General features: G+C 61.9%; 4 protein-coding genes across 4 annotated transcripts in view; 2 read left to right on the top strand and 2 right to left on the bottom strand.

The window, feature by feature from the left end:
* Nucleotides 1–1,702: 1,702 nt before the first annotated feature.
* Nucleotides 1,703–3,057, bottom strand: MNEG_0666 (hypothetical protein; the record flags this gene model as incomplete). The annotated part of the gene is made up of 3 exons (XM_014050855.1): nucleotides 1,703–2,181; nucleotides 2,415–2,550; nucleotides 2,824–3,057. The coding sequence occupies 3 exons, from the start codon at nucleotides 3,055–3,057 to the stop codon at nucleotides 1,703–1,705; spliced, it is 849 nt and encodes a 282-aa protein (XP_013906309.1).
* A 1,284-nt stretch (nucleotides 3,058–4,341) lies between these two features.
* On the top strand, nucleotides 4,342–6,928 carry MNEG_0665 (putative Seed maturation protein PM36 like protein; the record flags this gene model as incomplete). The annotated part of the gene is made up of 7 exons (XM_014050854.1): nucleotides 4,342–4,482; nucleotides 4,718–4,789; nucleotides 5,113–5,151; nucleotides 5,469–5,523; nucleotides 5,767–5,876; nucleotides 6,496–6,554; nucleotides 6,766–6,928. The coding sequence occupies 7 exons, from the start codon at nucleotides 4,342–4,344 to the stop codon at nucleotides 6,926–6,928; spliced, it is 639 nt and encodes a 212-aa protein (XP_013906308.1).
* A 3,099-nt stretch (nucleotides 6,929–10,027) lies between these two features.
* MNEG_0664 (hypothetical protein) lies at nucleotides 10,028–11,432 on the top strand (the record flags this gene model as incomplete). Its single annotated transcript, XM_014050853.1, has 4 exons — nucleotides 10,028–10,244; nucleotides 10,532–10,590; nucleotides 10,837–10,929; nucleotides 11,331–11,432. 4 exons carry the CDS (start codon nucleotides 10,028–10,030, stop codon nucleotides 11,430–11,432), a joined length of 471 nt encoding a protein of 156 aa, XP_013906307.1.
* A 713-nt stretch (nucleotides 11,433–12,145) lies between these two features.
* MNEG_0663 (ubiquitin thioesterase OTU1) overlaps nucleotides 12,146–14,102 on the bottom strand; it is a gene marked incomplete at both ends in the record, with an annotated part of 2,722 nt that continues 765 nt past the window's right edge. The window contains 5 exons of the mRNA XM_014050852.1: nucleotides 12,146–12,340; nucleotides 12,735–12,802; nucleotides 13,145–13,190; nucleotides 13,382–13,551; nucleotides 13,772–14,085. Of these exons, the coding sequence (XP_013906306.1) occupies nucleotides 12,146–12,340; nucleotides 12,735–12,802; nucleotides 13,145–13,190; nucleotides 13,382–13,551; nucleotides 13,772–14,085 (793 nt within the window). The remainder of the gene's footprint in view (nucleotides 12,341–12,734; nucleotides 12,803–13,144; nucleotides 13,191–13,381; nucleotides 13,552–13,771; nucleotides 14,086–14,102) is intronic.

The raw sequence follows: 14,102 nt of genomic DNA, 5'->3' as shown, positions 1-14,102 counted from the left end.
AAACCCCGCGTCCAGGCCCCCAACAGAGGGTTTGCATGCGTGGGCCTGGGGCTCACATTCTCGAGTCGCACGCTCTCGCCGCCATACCCCTTGGACAGAGCACGCGATGGCAGCCGAACAAGGGTGTGCGGGCGTGTGCAACCGCGCCACACCGCCGCTCCGCCCACGGCCTGGAACCGGGTCGCGCTTGGCGCTGTCGCCGACTGCTCGGCCTTGGTGCGCTTTGAAAGGGCACGAGGATCTTTCGTGTCCACTGCACCTTGCCCCGCCACACTGTTTGGGGCGACCTTGGGCGTGTTTGGTTTGAATCCATTTGTGATGGCCTTGATCCCTCCGCCGTTCCCCCGTCCCCAAGCTCCGACCTCCACGCCACTATGTGAGGACCCGCACACCCTTGTGGCGCCGAATGGCAGCCGATTGCCGCGCAGCACTGCGTTCGGATCGGTGCTGGCAGGGTCACGCACGCGCGCACATACATGCACGCCGCGCCCTGGGGCGCGCGCACCCTGCCAGGTACTCAGAGTGAGTCTTGCATACCAGCGTCGCGGCAGCGCCTCCCGGCCGCCGCGTCGAGAGCTGCATGCATCCTTACAGGTTGGGGCCGGCCCGCTGGCCACAACGCCTCGAGTCTGGTTCTGATTCAATTTCTTTCGAGTTTGGGTTTTGGTTGGAGGGTCAACACTGCATTATCAAATAGGAACAAAAGATATGGCACCCAATGAACGGTCTGCTGTGTAGGCTTGCTTGGAATCAGGAGGGGGGAACACGTGTCATCTTTGCACCCTCTGCCCGCTGCTTCTTGGACTGTTTGTGTTGGCTCAAGTCGAGGGGCCTTCCTGCCTTGGGCTGTGTTGCTCGGTCGCGCGGTCACCCCACCACCCCTGCTGGCTGTGGCTCCCACCACGCGCTGTGCAGTGGGCAAGGGGTGCCGCTGCGCCCATCGCGCTTGCCATCGGGCCTAAAGGATTGAAAAGCGCCATGCAGCGTCGATTTCCATTTACCGCCACGCGTCCTGCCGTCCCCTTGTTGTGTACCCGCCTCGAATCCTCCAGCGCATGCTGCAACGCACGCCGCATGCCCCTGCTCGCGCGCTCGCTGGCAGACCCCTGTCGATGTGTTGTGTGGAAGGTTTGTGTGCGGACGTCCCGCGCTTGCGCGCCCTTGCGTCTGATGTCGTGTCTGCTCGCCCCTGAGAGGGCTTCCCGTTGCTGCTGGACAAACCGCACGATCCACCCCCGCCATCGCCCGTCCACGACAGTTTGCCTTTTCGTCCGGCCATGACTGTTTTCCCAGCAGTATCTGTGGATGTGGTCCCCCCCTGTCTGTGGCCTGATGTGGCCCCCCAACGTCTGGCCAGCGTTTCGTCCCCCTGTCGAGTGTTCTGTGTACTTTTCTCGCGTGCCCAGCCACCACCCACCGTTTCTAGTGTGTGTCACAGAACTCAGTAAACCCTGAACTTGGTCGTGGGCAAAAGTTGGCAGCTGTCGCCTTCACCGTTAGGGTTGACCAGCAGGGTTCAGGGACAAACTTTGCGCCCCTGGCCTGCTGGAAGGAAAGCCAAGCCATTGTGCCCAGCTGTCAATGGAAATCTCGAAGCTGCTGTGCGTCTTCAACTAAAGGTTTGCATCTGCATGGGTCAAAAGCATTACTTTTCCATACAGCGACAGCCCAACAAACGCGGGCAACACATGTTCATGCTTCATCAGTCATCAATCATGACCACCTCATCCACCTGCAGCCGCTGCTGCTGCTGCTGCTGCTGCTGCTGCTGCTGCTGCTGCTGCTGCTGCTGCTGCCCTGCCCCAGCTGCCTGCTCCCCGCCGACCGCCTCCGCGCCTGCCGCCGCCCCTGCAGCTGCTGCTGCATCGGCCCCCGGCGGCGGGAGCGTGTGGACTAGGGACCGCCCAGTCAGGCTGTACAGAAAAATGTTGTTGATGGGTGCATCAGAATGCGACACCGCCCTGATCACGTCGTTGCCCATGATCCCTCCCACCACCGCCGCCGCCGGCGCAAACTCGCCCTCCGCCGCGACCCAGCCCGGCAGCTGCTCCGCAGCCGCCTCGGCCCACGCGGCGCCGCCGGCGCCGGCGGCCGCGATGAGGCTGGCCAGCGCGGCAGAGGCGGCCGGCGCGTCGGCGGCGGTCAGCGGGCGGCCCAGCTCGGATTCCAAGGCGTTGCAGGCTGCGGCGCGGATGCGTGGAAAGAGCAGCTTAGGGTCGGGCGGGAGCGTATGCTTGCCTTGGTGACGTGCGGCACCAAACCGCGACGGCATGCAGTGCATCAACGAGGCGCATGTGTGTGTGTGTGTGTGTGTGTGTGTGTGTGTGTGTGCTCGTCCCGCCCGGATTGAGGAAATCATGGCAATCCCGCAAAGTGTGGCAGTCCTCAAAATCAATCGCGGGCGCCGTACTCACCCAGCAGGACGGGCACGAGCGGGTGGCAGTTGGGCGGCAGCTGCCCGAGCGGCGTCGCCAGCGCGTCCGACAGCCGCGAGTAGCAGACTGTCTGCTCGGCCGGCGCACCCTTGGGCGCGTCGCTGCCGCCGTCCGCCTGGATGCAACGAGTGCGAGGGGCGCACGCGCGCATGGCGTCGCCACTCTCCGTGAAGACATGTGATGGAAAGCCAACCGCCCCCCAAAACGCGTTCGCTGCACCAACTTCAGCAGGCCGCGCGCGTGCATTTGAGTTGCAGCTGCAGGCGGCACACAGCCGGGGTGCCTTGCATTGCATGATCGGCGTCGCGCCCCATGGCCAGATGCCTCGCCCATCCCAGCTACTTGAGCCATCTCAATCAAATGTGCTTGCAGCAGAGGCAGGGCCCACCTTGGGTGTAAAGGTGTGGCGCCCCAGGTCAGCAAAGTAGTAACTCGCAGCCCCCCTGACCGCCGCCGCCATGAACTTCACGCCATGGGCCCCGCACAGCGCGCCAACCTCGCGCGCGAGCCGCAGCGGCGCGCCGATGCAGATCACCAGGTCGTGGCCGCCGAGGAACGACGCGTCCAGCAGCCGCGCGTCCGAGGAACCGGGGGCGGCCGAGACCCTGACCAGAGGGTTCATCGCCTGGAGGGTCTTGGCGGCGGCCTCGGCGCAGCTGAGGATGGAAATGGCAGTTTTGAGTGGGTGCCGATCGCGGGGGGCAGGATGACCGTTGGGCGCAGGGGTGCAGGATTGGGGGGGTGGCACCAGCTCGCCAGCAGAGTCGTGTTGCGGACCGAGTGACAGCCGGAGATGCTGACAGCGCTTTTTCATGCCTGGGTTCCTCGGTGATGGTGGTGAGTGCGGGCGCAAGGCGCGGCTGCTCTGACCTGGCGCCTGCGGGGGCCGGCACAGTGACGAGGAAGCTTCTGCCTTCGTGGTCCGAGGCGGGGCTGTCATCCAGGAGCGTTACGCTACCCACGCCGGCCAGGGTGATGTTCTTGGCGATCTGAGGGATGAGGTCATGCGCATGCTTGGCGCGTCAGGTGATCATCCTCAGCAGTTCCAGTGCGTCGGTTATTGTAAGCACGCAGCTTTAGAGGCGGTTGTTGGTGCAGTGATGTGCGTGGGCGGGCCTCGTTGCGGGCGCGCCAGCGGGCGCCGCACCTCTGCAGAGAGCTTGCCAAAGCCCGCAATAAGCACCCTGGCTGCCGTCAACCTGGGCGGGGTGGTGTGCCATTGCCAGCGCGTCCCCTGGTTGCTTGGAACGCCTCACATGACATGCCAGCAGGTCCGTCCCTGCAGTCCACTAACGGAGGGAGCCGTGCCCCGAGAGCCCGCACAGGCTCCGCAGCCCCTGCTCGCTCACTTTTTCTGTACCTCCACACCCCACACGCGCAGTTGCCTGTCGTACACAGTCGCCTCGTCCTGCGTCAGCTCTGCCGCCGCAGGCGGAGCCTGCGCCTGTGCTGCCGCCATCCAGGCGCCCGTGCAGACGGATCAAGGTAAAATGAGCCGGATCTGGGAATACACTATGTACTCACACAAATCCGTCGGCGTGAGGGGGGTGAAATAGGCACTGGTATGGCGCGAGGCGCGTGCCAGATCACAGCATCGAAACTTCAAAGCACGCGGATTTATTTGGCTTGGCATGTCTCCTTGCGATTATGTTATGCTTTGAAGTTGTCTTGGCCTGCGTTCTCACGACCAACTTTGCAGTTCCGAGATCCGCGTGGGCGACGGCTGATCACCCATTCGCACGTTTAACGTAGCCGAAGGCTGCCAGAGCGTATTGCCATACTCGTGGACGTCTAGCCGGCGCTCTGCGCTAGCAAACAGCGTACATACCGACAGCGCGCAGACGCTGCGGCGACGCCCGCTGCAGCGAAAGCACCCAGGGACTGCCGACGCGCGCCAGCAGCAGCGATGGCGCCGCCGGCTACCTGCAAGGCCATCAAAGAGCCAATCAAGGACGAATGGGCCACAGCGACACGCACGCACGCGTTTCTGCAGGACGTCAACCGCGGCACAATCTCGGATGCGCGCTTCAACACCTGGCTGGCGCAGGTGCGGTTTGATGGGCGACTGTGTCCAGTGACCAGGATGGGGGTGATGAAGATGAGCATGGCTTGGAAATTGCTGTGAGCTGCTGCACATTCGAGTGATGGTGCTGCGCCACCTTGATGAGCCGGCGCTGACAATCCTCGCTGTGCGCCTCCTCGCACTTGGCCTCCATCCCACACCTGCACCCCCCCCACGCATGGCACGTCCCTATCGCGCTGTCGCCCGCGACCCCCCTCAGGACTACCTTTATGTCCGGAACTTTGCCCGGCTGCTGGCCGCGATGATAGCCAGCTGCCCTGACACCCACGTGGTGCGCCGGCCTCAAACCCTGCGGCGCGCCCCTGTCCCCAAACCTGTTTGCGGGACGCAACCGCGCGCAACGCGCACTGACGCTTGGAACGACGACCGCCTGCCGGCGTGAGCGCACGGTCGTGCCGGTCGCCATGAGCAAAGGGGGCCGGCGCTTTGCGCAGCGGCCCTCGATTTGCAGTGTCGCCGCCCGCGCTTCCCTGTCTGCCCCAAGACTGGCTCGGGCACCTGAGCGTTTTGGCGGCTGCCGCGTGGTCCAGCGCGTGCGGCTGCGGGTCGTTGCAACGCACCCGCACTGCCCACCCGCCACTGCCGCTGCCCCAGGACGTCCTTGTGGGTGGCATGGCGGCCATTGATCTGGAGGTGGGGGGCCAGGGGTGCGGGCCAGGCCGGGGCGATAGGGAAGGGGCGGCGAGGGTGTCAGGGGAGCGCGACTGCGGGCGCGCACCTTTGGCCGACGCCTTTGGCCCGCGGCGGCGCCATGTTTCGGCACAGAAATGGCATGGCATGCGCACGCTCGGCTGCAAGCCGAGCACTGGCCTGCCGTGTAGATTACACGGCAATTCACGGCTGGCGCATCAGCGCGATGTCTGGCTGCGAGCCCACTCCTCCCACGTTGCTGCTCCCGCCTCAGCTCTCTCTGCCATCCGTATCATCCGCCCACCGCCGCCACCCACCAGATCAAGTGGTTCAAGGCCAAGGCCGAGGAGCGCAGCATAGACCTGGCCACCACGGGTGCGGTGCCTCGGCGGTCCAAGCGGCTGGCGCATCTGCGCGCTGGCCTCGTGCAAAGCAAGCCTCTCTCACATGCATGCCTCCAATTTGGTCTTGCTTCACTTCTCTCAGAGAAGACTATGCCACCGTGACACGCACACCCCTTCCCGCAACTGTCCCTTGTTTGTTTGTCCCCCCCTCGAACAGCCTTCGCCACCATGACACAACACTCCTCGGCCCACGCAACCCCATTGACACCCGCAGCCCCGCAGCCAAACTGCGCGGAGTACGTTGAGTTCCTCAAATCCCTCCACTCCCAGCCTTACGCGGTCCAGGCAGCCGTGTTCTGGGCTATGGAGGCCATCTACAACCAGGTGGGCTGGCCGGGGTGGATTGTGAGAGAGTGAGTGTGTGTGTGTGTGTGTGTGTGTGTGTGTGTGTAGCGTAAGTGCTGGTAATCCAGGCTTCCTGGCCATTGGCGTGGCATTGCTCGCTGATTATAACCCCTCCAAAAATGCACATCTACGAGATCTGACCGGCCCTCGGGCTGCTGCTGACAACGGATTGCGAGTATGAGAGCACATATTATGCATCACGCGCATACGCGCGCGCGCGCGCGTGTGTGTGTGTGTCGATATGTGCATGTGAATGAGTGAGTGTGTTTGTGTAGACGAGCGCATGCGCGTGCTCGTGCACGCACGCAAGCCTGTTCGTGCGTCTGTACGCGGCGTGGCTCTCCAAGGCGTACAGGAGGGTCGGCCCCTGCCTCTGGCAATCCCTGTTCTTAGGAAACCCGCCTGGGCATAAGGGACCAGCGTATGCATACGGCGTCTTTGCGCCTGCCGAAGGCCCTCTGCGCGCACGCGCAAATGTCATCAAACACATGTGCACTCACCGCAGCGTGCCCATTAGTGACTTTTCACGCCGTGAGCATGCGCTGCTGCGTCCCCACCTGCCTCCACCCCTGCATGCGCCATGTCCCGCGTCCTCCAGGCGTGGACTGGCGTGGGCGAGGGCCTGGCCGACCCCAAGTACAGCGAATTCGTAGACAGGTAAAACGCGGATTTTTTTTACCATTAATGTCATCGCCATGATCTGCTCTGGCACCGTGATGCTGGCCTGCGTGCAACCCGGCCCGCTGCTGTGCAGGCCCCTTGCTCCTCCTGCTGTCCTCTCACCAATCACACCACCGGACTGGTCAAACTTGCCGAGTCCCCCTGCATCGCGGTGCTACTGTTACCCTAAACCCTACCCCCCCCCCAGGTGGGGCAATGCGGGCTTCGCGCAGTACTGCGTCGACCTGGAGGCTCAGGCTGACGAGGCGCTGACGTCATCGCCGCCAGAAGTGCTGGAGGCGGCCGACGCGGCGGTCAAGCGCGCCGTGCAGCTGGAGCTCGGGTTCTGGGGCATGGCGTACGCGGCGTGACATCAGCACACTGTTTTTCTGGTCGTTCCCTGTCGTGTTTTGGCTTGTTTGATGCGGGCGGCGTGCTTCTTGTTGCCAACAGCTAGCAAGGTGTGTTGCAGTTATGGCTCTGTTGTGGTGTTGCCGCTTTTCTTGCAGGGTATCTTGCCCGCAACCTCAGGGGCTGCCAGGAGGCAGTGCAGGTATTTGGCTGTGATGCTGCCTGATGTCGCTTTGGGCATGATGGGGCGAGGGTCTGGTTAGTTGGGCGCTTGCTTGCGTATGTTCAGTCATTCTTTCCTCTGGTGACCGCCCCCACGTGCGTCAATTTCCCTCGGTTGTCCTCTGTTGAGCACAAGCAATTGGTTGCTGGCCGTTTGCTTTTCATTGGGGCCAATTGCAGGGGCAGATGTGGACTGCCAGGCACCCAGCAGCGGTGGGATCGTTAGGTGGGACGTTTGATGGGCCAAGAAGTTCACGTACATCCACTCGTCCCGGCAAATATATCGGAAGGAAAACTTATGACAGCATGGGTAGACGGCTGCAGCTGCCCTGGCACAACCAGAAGCAACGGCTAGCACCTGCCATGTGGTTATGACACGTCAATGTCCAGGACTTTGCTGGCCGCCAAGTGCTGCAGCAGCCATGCGCGGTGCGCGCGCACCTGCCCCGGGCCGGGATGGACCCAAGCGACTGCATTTGGGCCATTGTCGGTTGCGGAGTAATTACACAATGCAGCATCGCCCCCACCCCAGACGCCGTGGCGTGTGCACAACAACACAGTATCACTTGGAAACTCTCCTGATCCAGTGGAACACAGCCGTGGCCACCTCCGCCGCAATGGCTGAGAAGGTCCATTGCCCAATTGCCGACCTGGGCGCGCGCCTAATCGGGTGCCCGGCCGTGCTCTGGATAACCGTTCGATTCATTCTCCTAGCCACCACTCGCCAATACACCCGACCTGATTTACTACCTGCAAGGTGTTTGCGAATTCCAACATGACCCACGTACCTTGGAGGTCCCGCACCAAATCACACCATTGCCCTGTCTGATCTACATTGCTTTCGGTGAGTCGCAGGGCCCATACACACTGATTCAGTGTGTGAGGTGTGCCGCGTGCAGCGGCAGGCGAATTTGTGGCTGCGATGCTGTGCATGTGTATGTCGATCACATGGTGTGACACGGCAAAACGGAAGCAGCCGCTGCAAGCTCGATGAACCAACTGTTGCAAAGCACCCTGATTGACAGGGTGGGAGTCTCCTCACTTGAGCTTGCTTGCTGTTTGCCCCAGATTGCTTGAAACTTGTCACGTGCACGGCAGCTCATGTGTACTTATGTAGGCTGCAGCGCAGGTATTAGTCAAACTGTAAAGAGCCGCCGGCAGGCATGCATTAGGCACTATAACCATGGCTGCAAGAGCAAAGCACCCCTGTAGTTGCTCATACAATGCAGGTGGTGGCACGCTGCACGCGACGCGTGGCATCTCCACCCTGCCCAGCTGCCCGAGTATGTGCTTGGCACCTGAGTAATATGCGCGTCACGCCACGCACACAAGCTGGAGTATGTAGATGCACCAAGCTTGTTGGGCACAGATACTAGGCCCGATCAACTAACGGCTGGGTGGTGACATTGGCTGGTTGGCCACAGACACCGTGCAAACAAAGTAAAGGCCACCCACAGACCCTTCCAGGAGGGCACGCACTCGTCTGCAGGACCAAGTGATCACACTAGTGCCCAATTGTTTGGCGCCCTCTGGCCATGTTCAGCGCCCTTTGTACAGTTAGTGTTGATCGTGGCAGTGATTACAGTGAAATTTGGCACATAGAAACACATGAGCCACCAAAAAAAATAGCTGTGGAACAAAGAGAAGACAGCGAGCACCCTGCATCGCTTGACCTGAGGACAGCACTAGGGGGTAATCCACCGCAGTATGGCAGCGCGCGCGGTTTGCACCAGCTTTCAAAGGGGGGTGGGGGGGCAGGGCGCTTTGGCTGCAGTGGGCTGCCGCGGCTTTGCCGCAGCGAGCTTTCTTTTCTCTTTTCCGCTGTAAAACACCGGCGGGTCAGCTGTAGCTGTAGCAGCAGCCTCCCCTCCACCGGAACCCAAATGTTTGGCGCCCTCTGGCCATGTTCAGCGCCCTGTGTACAGTTAGTGATGATTGTGGCAGTGGTTACAGTGAAATTTGGCACATGAAAACACATGAGCCACCAAAAAACTAGCTGTGGAACAAAGAGAAGACAGCGAGCACCCTTCATCGCTTGACCTGAGGACAGCACTGGGGGGTAATTCACTGCCTGCTGTTGCCGGTGTGCCGCAAGGCCGCCGAGCTGCAGGCCCGCGGGCTCCCCCCACACACCACCCAGGCGAGGGGATAACCTGTATATCAGGTGGAACTCTTAGGTGAAACCATCTTCTAGGTTTGACGGGCGCGGTGATGGGCTGGCCCAATGTTCAAATCAGTAATTCAGTAACTGTATGCGGCTGTCCGGGTGACCCAGCTCGCTCGGTGTGCAACCCGAGTTTGATCCTGTGGGCTTCGCCCCCAAGTACAAATACCGTTTGTCACTGCTGTAGACCTTCATTCTCAATCGCATCTTGCGGTGGCCTGAAACTCGTTGAACTCAGTCCATCAGTCGCATTTGCCGGTGAGTTGCAGGGCCCATAAGGCACCTCAAGGCCTGCGATCCACTCTCAGTTGCTTTGCGCTGCGCTGGAGCTGCTGATGCTCGGCCGTTGAGCCCCCATGGGGCTCCCCCGGGCTGCCACGTCCTCTTGCTGGCCACCCGCCTGAGCATCTGCAAGCCTGTTCGCTGTGGTTCTGGCCTGTAACATACAAACCATAGTCGCTCGCACGGCAGCGTTCGCTCGCACGGCAGCCACCCGGTAAACGGCATCATGCCAGCGCCTCGCCCTCTGAGTTGTCCTGGCATGGGTCACATGCAGGCACCCTGTCCACACTCCCCGGCTGGGTCATCCTGCATCGGCGAGCAAAGGCTGACAAATGCACCCTGGAAGCTGTCATGCAGCATGACAGCCCTGCTCCTGCGCGCTGCCTGCCCTCTCACCTCCACTCTTCCCTGACTTCGTCACCTCTCTCTGCACCGCAGCCGAGAAGCCGAGATGGCCGCCCGCACTACCCTCGCCGTCGCGTCCCTGGCGCTGCTGGTGGCCTGCGCCGCCGCCGCCGCCCCCGCAGCCGTCGGCGCGGTCAACGCCCTGAACCCGGAGACCTCTGCGGCCCTCGCCAAGGTGCTGACCTCCAACGGCGTCGTGTTCATTGCCCAGTTCAAGCTGCTGCCCGGTGTTGACGTTGATAAGTTCATCAAGACGCGCGAGGGTGCGTATGACGGGTTCCCTTGTGGCTGGTGCAGGGGCGGTCATTCCACCGGAGGGTGCTGACTTGATCTGCGCATGCAGGGGCCATCTGCCACGTGCGCCAAAGATAGAATTGCACGGGGGGGCAGCTGTACGGTCTCACCTTGCTTCGAAGCCCATCCATGGTACTGGGCTGGACAGGCAAGCCTGCCCGCCCGCAAAGGGGCCCGTCACGCGCGTCCACGTTGGATTGAAACCTCCACATCCTTCTCAAATGGAGCGTCCCCCCACCCCGTTGCAACTGCGCAGCCGTCATTGCCAAGTCCAAGGCTGACCTGAAGTTCCCTTACAGCGTTCTGTACGTCAAGGTGAGGCCGGGCCAACCTGATTTTGCATGGCATACAAATTCTAGTGAGGGCCCATGGGCCGTGGCTTCATTTCGGCTCAGCGCTGGCACCAGCCCGGCTGTTGACTTGGGTTTCCAGCAGGAACGAATACGTCCTCACCAAAGTATGCCCCCAGAGTGCGTTTCGTCAGGCATACAACCTCACTCACCCACACACTCCTTTGCCTAAGACTGCTGCCCACCCATGCGTGCCCCGCCCATCAACCAGGGTGCTGCCCCCAAGACCGAGACTCTGGCCCAGGGCCCCGCCAACCTGCAGTACTACGATGTCGCAGCCATTGCCTCCTACCCGACCCTCAAGGTGCGTGACCCATGTGCTGCTCAAGCCTCAAGGCAGCCACATGCACGTGATTTTTTGTGGCACATGTTTGTCGGCGTGCTTGCATGGAGGTGTGTCTGTCATGTTTGAACACAACAGGCGTGCGGGCGCTTTGTGAAGAGTGTGCATGGGTGTGGCAGAGGTGTGCAATTTTCGCAACGGGCGCGAGCCTGGGGTCGTGCTTACACTACATCGGGATGTGTGTCAACCTTCACACACGACTCTGCTTGCACCATGGGTTGCGATCAAGCACACCCTCATCACAGACGTGCGCATGTGCACGTGCTGCTTACGCATGTGAGCGTGTTTGAAGCACTCTCCCATGCGAGAGCAAGCGCGCAAAAAAGACCCTGCATGCGCCTCGCATTCCAAACCGCATCCAGGACTACACCGCTGCTAACGCCTGGATTGGCAAGAGCGCTGAGTACCAGGCAACCACCAAGCAGGTCAAGGAGGTCGTGCGCACTGTCAACGTCGTCTCCTAAGCATTAACAGCAATCTCGCGTGTCGTTGGCAGGGCTGGGCTTGCCCCTCTGGGGAGTGTGCTTGCCACAGCCCTACTGCAGCGTGACCGCGATAGATCAGCCTCAAACCAGCCATTTCAATTGCAACCAACCATGATTGAGCTGTTATGGTCCTGTGCTACAATCCTCTGCTGGCATGCAAAGTTGCACACAAGCTGAACAGCTCGCTCTTGTAATATAATGTGATGATAAGTTTGATGCACCAGATGAAGCGCCTACTCTCAGTTGTGGTTCAAGTTGGTGAGGTATGGCTGAGTCAGCTTCGTTTGTTGCCTTTGGGTTTGCATAGAGTTGAAGAACAGCCGCCCAATGTGCTGCAGTAGTCCGCCTACACTGTTTGTGGACGATTTCAAGTGCATGGTCACATGGCCAGGTGCTACTCGGCGGCGGCTGGAGCACCGCAAGAGCTGTAGACAAAAGGATGAGAAGCACGCGCACAACAGTGCGTGCAGAAAAAAGGGATGAGCAGAGCAACAAGGTGCAGAAGATACGCTGCAGAGGAAAATCAGGCCCCAAGAAACACACTATGGAAAATACCCGCCGCGTGCTCGGCTGCCCAGGCAAAGGCGGGACTGCGCCAAGCCAACCTCAAGGCCAAACTGACAAGCCGTGGCGCCCACTGACACGCTCAGTGCACGATATGGGCCCGGGCCAAATGCCTGGCCTGTGGACGCTCAATACTCGCTGAACCGCGTGTGGCCCGTGGCCTTTGCGTGCTCCGCCGCCTCGCGCTCCCCCTTGATCCCGATCTGGCAGACCCCGCAGCGCAGCGCAAAGTTTGCGATGTCCGTGAACTGGCGCGCGTCGTGGCACGCGGCGACGAGGCGGGCGGCGCCTGCCGATGCGGAAGCCTCCTGCTCGCTGCCGACCTGGGTGCGAGGTAGGGCGTTGTTGGGCAGAAGCACAGATAGGGTTCAGAGGGATGCCCGCGAAAGATGCGCCATGCGGCCTTGCTTGGCTGCTGAGTGGCGAGCGACGCAGTGGACACATATATGCAAAACAGTCGAAGGTGCACAATGCAGCGGTGGCGGCCGCCATGGAGGGCAAGCTGTGCGGCAGCCCCTGCGGCGACCTGCGCATTGATGTGCAGCCGCTTTGACATCCCATCTTGCCACAAGGTTGCCCACACCTGCTCACGGTGCACACAGCAGCGCCCGAGCCCACGCACGCATTCGCGCGCACACCCATACGCCACACACCTACACGCACGCAACCCACTGCATGCATTAACACACGTGCACTCACAAGCATGCATTTCCATACCTGCAGCACTGTGACATCCAGCTCCTCTGGTGCCCCCTCAAACGCCGCGAGCGCGAGGGCGTCATAGTCTGTGAGGTGGTGAGGGGTGGCAAGTGGGTGCTGATTAGAGGTGGGGCCGCTGCGGTCTGCTGCAGAGGAGTTGGTTGCGCAGCGGACAGGGGAGGGGGGCGTGTGAGTGGCAATGTCAGACACAAGTGGTGGGCAAAGGCAGGGCAGGCAAAAAGTACATGGTTGGACAGCCGCAGGTGAGGGCGCTGCGGTGTTGGGCCGGGCGGAGGGGCAGGCAACGAACAGGGACGGCTGCAAGGGCTGCCTGCCCAAACCCTGTGATGCGTCCCCGCCCCCAATTCAGGCACATGTGATCATCACATGGCGCGTCCCAGGCGTGACTGATGATGAATGTTACTCACGCAGGCCGTCGTAGATCACCATCACCCGCTCCTTGTACCCGTTTCCCTGCAGTTTGAAACCCAGGAGCATTGCCAACGCGCAGGAACCCACTGAGCACAGGATGAGAAGGGGCAGGGCCGGAACACTCCTACTGCCGATGCGGGACCTCTCATGCATAGCTTGTCCAAGACAAAAGGGACCCTGACCGGCGACAGCAGGACTCGGCCCCTCGCGCGCGCGTCGCGGCTGGCCTGCACCTGCCCGTACACGTCACAGCGCTTGGTCTGTATGTCGTACGCCGCGATCTCGCGCCCATAGTGCGTCGCCAAGATTGACAGCTCGATGGCGCCGCCCCATTTGTCTGGCTTGAGGATCCAGGAGCAGTATGCAGGGTTGCTCTCGCCCAGGAAGCCCTCGTTGTAGGTGACTGAGGGAGAAGCGGGGGCGGTGGACGCAAAATAAAGGGGAGGGTGTTTGGGGGATGGGCGATTGATGGGAGGAGACGTTCGCGTTTGCATGTGAATTTTGGGGATGGCGGGTTGCACTTGGTGAGAACGCGCACTCATTGAGATGGCTGCCCGCCCACAGGGCTTCCAGACGTCGGCCAATGTCCTGCAACGCGCTGACGCCCGCCGCCTGCCGCGCACCTGGGTCGCTCGACACGGCCCTCGCAATCACCCGCCGCAGCTCCTGCGCTTTGGAACGCGTCGCCTCCATCACGTAGCCCACCGCATTGAAGAGGCACGAGTTGTCGCTGGCAATGATTCGCCGCGCCACCGCGCACCCGTCCGGCAGCGCCACTGACGTCGGCGCCGGGCGCGGCGGCTTGCTGGGGCCCGCCGGCTGCGCCGCCGCCTGCTGCGGGCGCGGCTGCGGCTGCGGCGCAGGCGTGTGCGCGACGGCCGAGCGCAGGGCGGGCGGCGGCTGCGGGTGCGGCGCAGTCGCGGGCGCCGCTGCGGGCCTGGGGGCCGGCGGGGG

This window comes from Monoraphidium neglectum (genome assembly GCF_000611645.1).
Source record: "Monoraphidium neglectum strain SAG 48.87 unplaced genomic scaffold scaffold00056, whole genome shotgun sequence".
Lineage (NCBI taxonomy): Eukaryota > Viridiplantae > Chlorophyta > Chlorophyceae > Sphaeropleales > Selenastraceae > Monoraphidium > Monoraphidium neglectum.
This window is presented reverse-complemented; position numbering and strand designations above follow the sequence as displayed.